Here is a 10,566-nt window from a genome sequence, read left to right as displayed (position 1 = left end):
TCTCTCTCTCTCTCTCTCTCTCTCTCTCTCTCTCTCTCTCTCTCTCTCTCTCTTTGTTCTTCTGTGCTGTGCAGCAAAGAATAATTTATTCTTTAAAGACTGGTAGAACTTTCTTCCAAACAAAAACCCTCCTGGCTTGATAGCTTCCTTGGAAGGTATTTTTTGAAACTGCTTTCACTTTCGGGGCCAGCAACCTCTTCTTGTTTCCTATTATTTTTGCACTGATGCTGGCATTCTTTTGTTTTGTTTTAGAAAAACTTCTCCTTCTTCTGGATCTTTCAGGATTTTGTCATGGATTTAAGCCCACTTTCTTCTTCCCCACAATGTCTTTTTATTTCACCTTTCCAGTTGCCAGTGTGTGTCTACTCTTTGAAGTTAGTTTGATGAATGTACATCTCCTTTTTTGAGGGTGGTTAATTATCAGTTGCAACATTCTCCTTTCTGATATGCTCATTTCCTAACAACTTTAGTTTAAATTTATGTTTTATATTTTGCTTATAATTTTCCTGCTTTTCCCCCAATTTCATAAATTATCAGGTTATTTATTTTCATTCTTTTGTATAAAAGTGAGAACATTTCAGATTAAGTTTTCCATGCATTCGGGCCTGTCTGCAACCTGGGTGTCTTGGATTTAGTTTTGGCTTTCTCTGACTCAGTGGGGTTATAAGAACATGCCTTTAAATGTCTAACAGCCTGGGATTTTCATTTTATCGTTTCTTATTAACTTTAAGCTTTATTGAATGGTCAGAGAGGTGACCACCATGAGTTTATTTCTGAGGTTTTATTGAGCTTTGCTTTTGGCTTTTTCCCTCCTAAGTGCTGCAAGGGTGCCAGAAATAAAGGTATACTTCCTGTTTTTAGTTTTCACAAAGCCTATTTGGGTGTCACTGTTGATGGTATTGTTACCCTCTGTCTCCTAGCTACTCTGTCCCTGCCCCTGCCGTGTGTTTGTGTGTGTGTGTGCAAAGATAGAGAAATATATACTATCTTTTCCACAACTCTTGTGTTTCTGTCTTTTCTTTGTACAGAACATACTGGTTGGCTGCCTGTCTTGCCTGATTTAACAGGTCAAAAGTTTAAGAACCTGGAATGGATGGGAAAGAAAAGCTTTAGGGAGAGCTGAACAGCTAAACAGGGTTCCAGTCTATCCTCTTGTACCTAAATCAGTGTGCTTGTCTCTGTGCTCCTCTATGTTCTCTGTGGGTTTTGTCAAGTACATGGATGATTTGGCATATCTATCTCTGTTGAATGTGACTGTGTAAACATTGTCTCCTGTGTGTTGAACACTGTGTGTGTTCAGTGTGAGTACGCGCGCACACACACACACACACACACACACACACACACACATGTGCTACAGCAACTCTTCACATTGCTCTGTGTCCTTGTCTTCTGGAGCATTGTAAGTCCTGAGGTTCTGCCTCCTTGCACTTTGATCCATCTGACCCTGTGTTTTCTTTTGTGGCTGCAGAAGATCCTCCTGGTAAGTGACAGCTCCATGCTGACACTCATTCTTTGCTGTCTGGGATGCCTACTCGGGGCACTAGGACCTCTGGGTACCTCTGGTATCCTTACTGCCTTTTTAGACCCTTGGCCTGCTTGGTCCATTCAAAGTAGGGAACTCAAAGGATTTGGCTTAGAGGAAAACTAAGCATTTCCATGTTTAATGACAGAGACTCAGTTCACCACATAGATGAATGCAGTTTCTGGAAAGGTCCTACTCAGCCTTCAGTCATGGTTCCAGAATGTTCTCTATAGACATCTTGTTCTTAGGTCTTCTCACTAGACTGACTGGGTTTCAGTCAGGAGAGGCAGGTTTCTGGGGCAGACCCTTCAGGGCACTTGCTGCTTTTCTAAGGGAGAGGCACACCCTGGGACACAGCTCGGGAAGGACTGAAGAAAGAGCTGATCTGGAAGGTGTGGATGGAGGTTTGTGGGGCAGGCAGCGGGCCCCTCCCAGTGAATATGACTGAGGAAGACAGAAAGGGCAGAGTGAGGTGTCACAGTTTCCTGTCTGCTAGCCTAGCTCCCCACACTTAATGGCATCTTGTGAATGAAGTCATGTAGCAAATGCTTGTCGACCTTCAGGGACTCTACCTGAGTCCACCTTGAGAAGTCTGTGTTCTGATTCCCGCTGCAGAAAGCAGAGTGGTGGGCTGCTCTGGCTCGACCTTATCATACTTCCAGATAATGTATTCTTGACATCCTCCCTGCAGAGAACTCTGCATACCCTGGACCTCAGCCAGTTTATCCCTGGGATGCCACTGTGGTTATGCCTGCTTCATGGAAAGACAAGAAAGGCCCAAGTGCCTGATGGGAAGCAGGAGTGGGGGTGGATTCAGGCCTGAGTCTCATTGCTCAGCACCATTAAAATGTCTGCATGGCCTTTGCCCCGGAGAAGCAGAGGTTTCTGCCCCCTGTTTGTTTGTTTGTTTGTTTGTTTGTTTGTTTTTCAAGACAGGGTTTCTTTTTGTAACAGCCATGGCTATCCTGAAACTCACCTAATCATAATTACTTGCAGGCAAGCCTTAGGATCCAGGTCAGCCTGAATCCTTAAGAGGAAAAGTCCCATTCAGAAGGTCTTGATTGGCAGATGGTCTCCTAAACCCTCTCTGTCTGTCTCTTTGTTCAGGAGGAGGAGTTCATTGACTGGTGGAGCAAATTCTTTGCTTCTGTCGGGGAGAGGGAGAAGTGTGGTTCCTACCTGGAGAAGGATTTTGACACCCTGAAGGTAAGACCTCTCTCCAGAATGCACCCCCAGCCTAGCAGTTGTCAGTTCAGGGATGAGCAGCGGGAGCTATAGCGGGAGACAGAGATGTTCTCATGAGACTGAGTCTTATGAACAGTCAACCACTCCACCTCAGAGCATGGACTTAGAACAAGAAATCACTGCAGATGAGGGTAAGTATGTGTGGGACAGTTGACAGTACTAAAGCGATGGCTGTGGTATGAGCTCAGTAGAGCACTGGCCAGCATTTGTGAGATGGCTCATGGGTAGAAGTGCTTACCACCATGGCTGATAACCCAAGAGTGAGTCCCTGAGCCCACAACATAGAAGTCCATGTGTGTGCTATGGCATGAGTGCGCGTGCATGCACGCACACGAGAGGGCGCACGTGCACTCGCGCGTGCGCACACACCACACACACACACACACACACACACAATCAATCAATCAATCAATCAATCAATCAAAAAAGACCAAAAAAGGAGAAAATGTTGAAGGATTTATAGGTGAAATAATATTTAGTGTTTCGTTTAAAATGCTGCTTCAATTTTCTCTCTCCAAACAAAAAAGGAAAGTGAGGGCTTCCTTCCACAGATTTTCAAAGTGGGAAATTTCTGAAATGGTGAATCACAGATGTTTCTAACCATGATGGTGCTGAGGGGTTGTGGTGCCCTTCTCTTGCTTTTGGGGTGCTTTGAAAAACTATTCTGCAGTAGGACCTCTGTAGTGAGATCAAATGTGAAGGCCAATTGAGAATATACCTCTGACCTCCAAGCTGTGATCTCCACAAGAGAGAAGCTACCTCTCTTGCAAGTATAATTAAGATACTAAACTTTGTTTCTGTGGATAAAAACAGAGATGTGTCCTCCGATGTCTGGTATGTTGAGAAATTTCTACAAATATAATTATACCTTTTAAAGGTAGACTAGTTTTTAGAAAGGTAGTTAAAGATGACTCAAAAATTGTTCCCCAAGGTTTCCACTGTAGGGTGGTGAGCTACATCCAATACATACAATATATGATTTTTTTAATGTTAAGTATGGTTTAAATATGGCATGGGATACACATACCTGAAAATTATTTTCTTTTTATCGGAGACTTGAGTACAATCAGATTTATAGCATGTCTTCTGGACTCTAAATGAGGGCGAGTTTGTACCCCACAGCTTCTTAATGGCTAGATAAACAAGCACAGGGCACAGGCTAGGAGATGGCAGTGTTGTCAAAGGGCTGGACTAGGAAAAGGTTCAGGTAGTTGGGGTGGGGTGGGCTGGGCCCTCTGCCTTCAGAGTCCCCTGGGTAGGGGCTCTGGGGGTAGTTTCACAAAGTGCCCATGGCCTTCAGGTTCACTGGAATCTGCCTGGTGTGCTGTGCCAAATGTCCCGGCTGGCCTTCCTGGAGGCTGCAGGAGCCCAGCAGCACCTTAGGCAGCAAGTATTTCTGGCTCCGTGGCTGGGTGTATGAGGCTGGGCAGACAGACAGAACTATTTGCACACCAGGAAGAAGGTTTGGCCACTTAGGTCTGGCATGTGGTGCTGTGGTCATGCCAAGAAATGTGACAAAGGAAGCAAGGGTGAGGATATCTGCCAGGGTGGCCAAAGGCCCCAGTCCCTCATTCCTCAGGAGGATGCCGGATGCAGAGCTGGCACTCAGCCTGCAGCTTGACCTCTCTGAGGAGGTCTCCAACAGCTGCCAAGTAAGCAGAGGCTCTCCAAAACAAAGGCATCCGAACTATTTCTAGGGGAAAACTAGACCTGGGAGGAATGCTGGTCCTTTAATATCAGAAAATGGAAGAAAACCACCTCTGCCGACACCACCAGCTTACAGTATGGTAGAGAGTGGAGTGCACATAGGTAGACGGAGAGAACAACAGCTGACCATTGCAATCACTAGCAAAGAGGGTAAAACCTCATAGCCTAGGTAGCAAAGAAATTATAGCGCACAGCGAAAATGCATTAAAATCAGAAAGAACACAGGAAAAGTGAAGAACACATTAGCTTTCCTAACAAACAAGAATGGATAAAATGCTCATGCTAAGTGATAAGGACTTCCAGTCTACACTAAAAGTCAAAATTCACTGTACTCTTCTTAAAAGACACAGAAAAAAAGAAAAGAACTGAATGACTGGGAAAAAAACAAGCGTTTTAGGAAGTAGCATCTTGGGAGGCATAATAATCAGGTAACTTTAAAGAGGGATCTGGTAGAATTTAAAGTAAAAAGCAAAGAACAGAACAGTGTTTGTTTGTTTGTTTGTTTGTTTTTTTAATAAAAGATGTATTTCCCAAGTAAAGACTCCCAGAACTTTGAAATGCTCAGGGAAAAAATTAGTTAGAAATATGTAAAGTAGCATCTTTTTTCTTTCTTTTTAATATCATTTATTTAGTGTATACGAGTATACTGTAGCTGTTTTCAGACATACAAGAAAAGGGCATCAGATCCCATTACAGACAGTTGTGAGCCACCATGTGGTTGCTGGGAATTGAACTCAGGACCTCTGGAAGAGCAGTCAGTGCTCTTTACCATTGAGCCATCTCTCCAGCCCCAAAGTAACATCTCAAAATGACAGATATTAAAGTTGAAGAGGAAATTTTAATGTTGCTACCTCTTTGACCAAACAGACAATAGATAATAGTAAATAATAAAACCAAGCTACGGCCTTTTTTAAAAAAAGTTACAGCTAGTTAAGTTGCAGCTTAATATAATGCTAAATTTACAGCCATGAAGCAGGAAACAAAAATGATAAAAACGGAAGACAAAAGTAATAAAAAATAAAGAATATATTTTCTTCCTCCAGCTCAAAGAACATTTACAAAGCCCAATCACAAATTAAGTTAGTAGTAAGTTACCCAAGACAGAACTCAGTCAGGACATATTAAAGTGCAATAAATGGAGAAATTAATAAATCTAAACAAAAAGTCCATCCAGTTGGAAATCTACAAAGTATTTCATTCGGGCTCCCAGTATGAGCACGGCTGCATAAGTCAGCATTTCTCCCCTTTTCTCTTGGAAATCATTCAAACCCACAAAATCCATTTTTCAGAAAAGCTGGAAACAAATAAAAGCCACAGACTCCAAAATATAAGTAAGGGCTGCTCAAGGACAATTGAGATTGGGCAGAGGCCACGGGACATGAAGGATGATGGTAGCTCGTGGGGACAGGGGCTCTCACAAAGTCCAGTGAAACTGTTCTTCCAAATGGGAGAATGTTGGTAACTATGTCAGACAGGAGGTAGATTTTCATAATAGTTTCAAAATGAAGTGCTTGCAACACGAAGTAGGGAGTACACCCCTTGTTTCCAAAGCTGCAGGACTTTGAAGGCAGGTCAAGCTGACTACAGAAGCCTAAACCTGGTTTGATTTCCTGGAGCTGGGAAGGTAGAGTGACATGGAGGAGCCGTGTCTGTAGGAGGCCATGTGCCTCCATAGTGGGAAGGAAGGAAATAGCCAGGCTGGGAAAAGCCAGCTCACTTAGTGGTTAGTAAATGTAATTGCATAGCATTAATCCAAAATTACAAAGTGGAAAAAAAAAAGAAGAGAAAGTAGACACCAATAAAAGAGAACACGTGCCTACCAGACTGTCTTCCCTGGGAGCAGAGGAGAAGAAATGTTCTGTCGTGAACATTTTAGAAAGGAAACTTCAGAATGTGAAGCATGAAGGAAGGAACCCAAGAATGGACAAGATCCATCCATGAACTGGAAGGACTCTGTCAAAACAGAAGAAAGCATAATCTTGAAAATGTGGACAGGGCTGATTGGGCATAGATATGGTAGTCATGAAGAAAAGAAAACAGGGAGAAAAAGTCCTGAGGAATACAGAGAAAGTGACTGATGTATTAGTTAGGGACAGGAGACCAGGCAGTGGTATGATCAGTCTTTGAGGATGACACCTCAAACAGTGAAATTAAACAGAAAAGCATGTAATCACTTAGTCCATTTACCGTCGTGAAACAACACTTGATATACAGTATTGTGAGTGAGGGCAGTTGAACCAGATTGATCAGCTTCAGACATAGTCTAGACTAGGATGCGTATTATATATACTTCAGAGATGAGAAGGAATTCTTTAGGTAATCATACCTATTGTTCCCATACCCCTGAAAATACCAAAGCCATTTAAAATAGAAAACAAATCAAAGTAACTTCAGTTTTCATGACTCTAAAAGTCCAGAGACCCCGAAACAGCACACACAGCATTGTCAGTGACACACAGGGGACAGGATCTCAGGGTCAGCCATGCTGTCTGCCAAAACAGCCTGCTGATGAAGAGGTTCAGCATGGATGGATCCTGGGACCAACCATCTGGGACTTGGGAAGAGCACAGCAGAGGAAGGAGTGGTGATCACATTGTCCCTTGGAGCCAATGTAAACACCTGGGAGGTTCAGGGTGACAAGACCATGGAGACGTCATTCTCACTGAAGATGTAGAGAGTAACCATGACATAAGTTAGAAAGGTGGGAGGCACAGGTTCATTTACTGTCATGTTGTAGAATAAATGCTGATCTTTGGTCAAGTTGGAAAATTATGTATATGGGTAGATTCTAAGCACACAGTATCAAGGTAAAACCGGGGAAGGAGACTCTTACCTAAAACTGGGTGATGGGGGAAGAGGAAGAAGAAGAAGAGGAGGAGGAGAATGGAGATGAGGTGGGGGAACACACCATGAAGGAGTTTTAGGAAAACAAATAAGAAACTGGAAATTCACATGACTATCTGAATCTAAAGTGTATGTAAACTTTAGACCCAAACTATCTGCCTTATCAGTACACACAGTACCAGTTGGTCATTATAAAGTTTTCTTTCTACTGCTGCTCCCCCTGCCCTTCTTTTTCTTGTAGAGGCCTTGCTGGCCTGGAATTCACTATGTAGATCAAGCTGGCCTCAAACTCACAAAGAACCACCTGCCTCTCTGCCTCCCCAGTGTTGGGACTAAAGGTGTACACCTCTGTCACTCAGCTTGCACTTAACAAACAAGCAAAACACAAATTTTGACAAGAAGAGAAAATAAACCCAACTTGTTGAATATTAAGGAGGCAGCAATGTAACACTAGACTTTGAACTTTACTTAGATCCAAAGCAGCCATCTTTAACCTTAAGAACTCATGTTAATTTTAAGAGATTGGAAGGCAATTAAGCAGTGGAATCTGAGACCAAATAGAAGAGTTTTGTTTGTTCTGTTTGTTAGTTTGAGACAGGGTTTCTCTGCGTAGCCCTGGCTGTCCTGGAACTCCCTCTGTAGACCAGGTTGGCCTTGAACTCATGGAGATATGCCTGCCTCTACCTTCTGAGTGGTAGGATTAAAGGTGTGCACCATCCCTGCCCTGCCTTGTGTAGTCTTAATCCCTTAAAAAGCGTTCACTTTTGTGAGTGTCAGATAACTTGAAATTTTGATTAATCTGAAGCCTCAAACCCTAATAGACTAATAGAAGCCTTCCCCTTCTCCCTTCCCTAGGGTTTTCTTTCCATTTCTTCCTCTCTTTTCTTCCCTCTTCCACACTCCAACCCTGCCCTTCTGTTTGCTTTTGTTCCTCTGTTGATTTTTGAGCCTGTCAAATGCACCATTTTCTCCTCTGCCCCTCCCCCTTCCCTTACACTGCCTTGTTTCTCTCTTGTTCTTCCCCTTTTGTCTCCCTGCTGTCTCACTCTTGAGCATTTTCCCATCCCCGTGACAGGTCTATGACACACAGCTGGAGAATGTGGAGGCTTTTGGAGGCCTGTCTGACTTCTGTAACACCTTCAAGCTTTACCGGGGCAGGACCCAGGAGGAGACAGACGATCCATCTATCATTGGAGAATTCAAGGTCTGTCTCTGGTTTGGCCTGTGACTGTGAGGTTGCAGCAATAGCTGAACAGTAGCTGAACAGGGTGGCCATGGTGTTGCTGTTGCCATCCTTGGGGGTGACCTTGTGGCTGACACAGAATTGGATGGTGGTGTGGGACGGTTTTGGGGCTACATGGTCTCCATGGTGATGATACTCACAAATGAGAGGGATGGCTCTGTTGGTTATTGTGTTATTGACCATGATGACAGAAATAAAAATCTAGTCCTCATTTCTTTTAGGGTCTCTTCAAAATTTACCCCCTCCCAGAAGATCCAGCCATCCCCATGCCCCCAAGACAATTCCATCAGCTGGCTGCTCAGGGTCCCCAGGATTGCTTGGTCCGTGTTTACATTGTCCGAGCATTTGGCTTACAGCCCAAGGACCCCAATGGCAAGGTAAACATTATTGGAGCTGTTGGTCTCCTGAGAACAGTAGCAAGCCTGTCTTGCAGAAGGCAGACAGAGTTTCTGTCCCAAGAAGGCCACAATAAGCCAGGGAACCCAAAGACGCTTGCAGAGCTGTGTGAGAACTGGGGGATGTGTGTGAGGTCAGGGAAGGCTAAGTCTGTTTGGGCTTCTGGAAAAATGGGGAAGCCTTGAAGAAAGGAAGGAAAAGGACCCTTATGGGCACATAACTGTTGGTAGGTTGGAGAAAAGTTGGGCTTTAAGAGGGGCCTGGAGCATAGATGGAGGTCTGAAAGCTGACTGCTCAACCATCAGGTAGACCTGGGCTATAGCACGTGGTAAACTGGAGCAGAGGTTCAGGCTGAGCCTGGTAAGGTTTGAGCTGGGTGGGAAGAAGTCCTAGGAAGGGAGGCACAGAACTGCTGACTTCTGTGGGCCATGGGGCTGGAGGCAGAGAGTAACCAGGAAGGTTTGTTCTGCCAATGTTAATGATCTGTTGATACTGATTTTGTAAAAAATATTATTATTATTTTATATGTATGGGTATTTTGTGTGTATGTACCACATGCATGCCTGGTGTCCACAGAGGCAAGAAGTGCGCATCATTGGATCCTCTGGAACTGGAGTTAGAGACAGTTGTGAACTGTCATGTAGGTGCTGGGAATGGAACCTGGGTCCTCTGGAAGAGCAGCCAATTCTTGACCTCTGAGCCATCTTGCCTGCTCACAAAAATACCATAATAAAACATCATCTATTTGGATTACTGAGTTTTAGATCTTCCTTTAAATTTCATGTCGAAAGCAAGAGAAAGAGCTTAGTTCTGACCAGAAATGGAGGAGGGAGATCTAAATGAAAAAAGTTGGCATACAGAGAGAGTTGGAAAGGGAGGGAGAACAGCAAGGCAGGAGTGGGCTGTTGGAGTTTAGAGGTACAAGCCTGGGCCTTCCCCTTGTCCCCTTAGACAGGTTTAGGCCCCATAAGTGTCCCCAAGGTTGGGGGTAGAAGCTTGGTATCCCATACCCCACCAAGGTCCCACCTTTCAACAATAAAACGTTACGGGCTCCTAAGGGCAATGAAGATTAGCCTGAGCAGCACAGATGGCCTCCAGGATAGGCTTGTCATCCTGGCTTGTGTTCTTGAAGCCTTTATGGATCCGTGCTAGCCCTTGTTCCTTTCTTATGTCGTAGTCCTGCAGGACTGTGGGAATGCTGCTGCTTAGAGGGTAGCATCCAGAAGACAGGCCCAGGCTACTCTAGGCGGGCAAAATGTGGCCCTGTCTGTCTCCTGTCATCTTTGGAAATGGGACACTTGAAAATAAAGAGGACCCCAACCTGGCCAAGGAATATATGGTCTTGTGTGTATGAGGGTAGGGGTCCAACAACACCTAGCTTTCCCTGTGTGCCAGTGAGTCAGGAGTAGAGGACACTCAGATGTCCCCTCCCACTGCTGGGGATAAGGCTAGAAGACATGTCCAGCCATAAAGTGTGACAGGGTGAGGTCTGTGTATAAGGTATGTTATCATGTGGTGTGGTTTGGGTCTGTGTATAAGGTATGTTATCATGTGGTGTGGTTTGGGTCTGTGTATAAGGTATGTTATCATGTGGTGTGGTTTGGGT

The 10,566-nt window shown here is 44.3% G+C and overlaps 1 protein-coding gene across 8 annotated transcripts in view; it reads left to right on the top strand.

Moving 5' to 3' along the window:
* Positions 1–10,566, top strand: part of Dysf (dysferlin) — a 181,044-nt gene that overhangs the window by 147,959 nt on the left and 22,519 nt on the right. For all 8 annotated transcript variants that reach the window (XM_028762363.1, XM_028762361.1, XM_028762362.1 and 5 more), the window contains 3 exons: positions 2,633–2,731; positions 8,397–8,525; positions 8,786–8,941. In XM_028762363.1, the coding sequence (XP_028618196.1) occupies positions 2,633–2,731; positions 8,397–8,525; positions 8,786–8,941 (384 nt within the window). The remainder of the gene's footprint in view (positions 1–2,632; positions 2,732–8,396; positions 8,526–8,785; positions 8,942–10,566) is intronic.

Source organism: Grammomys surdaster, unplaced genomic scaffold (genome assembly GCF_004785775.1).
Source record: "Grammomys surdaster isolate TR1022 unplaced genomic scaffold, NIH_TR_1.0 133, whole genome shotgun sequence".
In the NCBI taxonomy this organism is placed as follows: domain Eukaryota; kingdom Metazoa; phylum Chordata; class Mammalia; order Rodentia; family Muridae; genus Grammomys; species Grammomys surdaster.
Note: the sequence above shows the minus strand (reverse complement) of the source record. Positions and strands in the feature narration are given on the sequence as shown.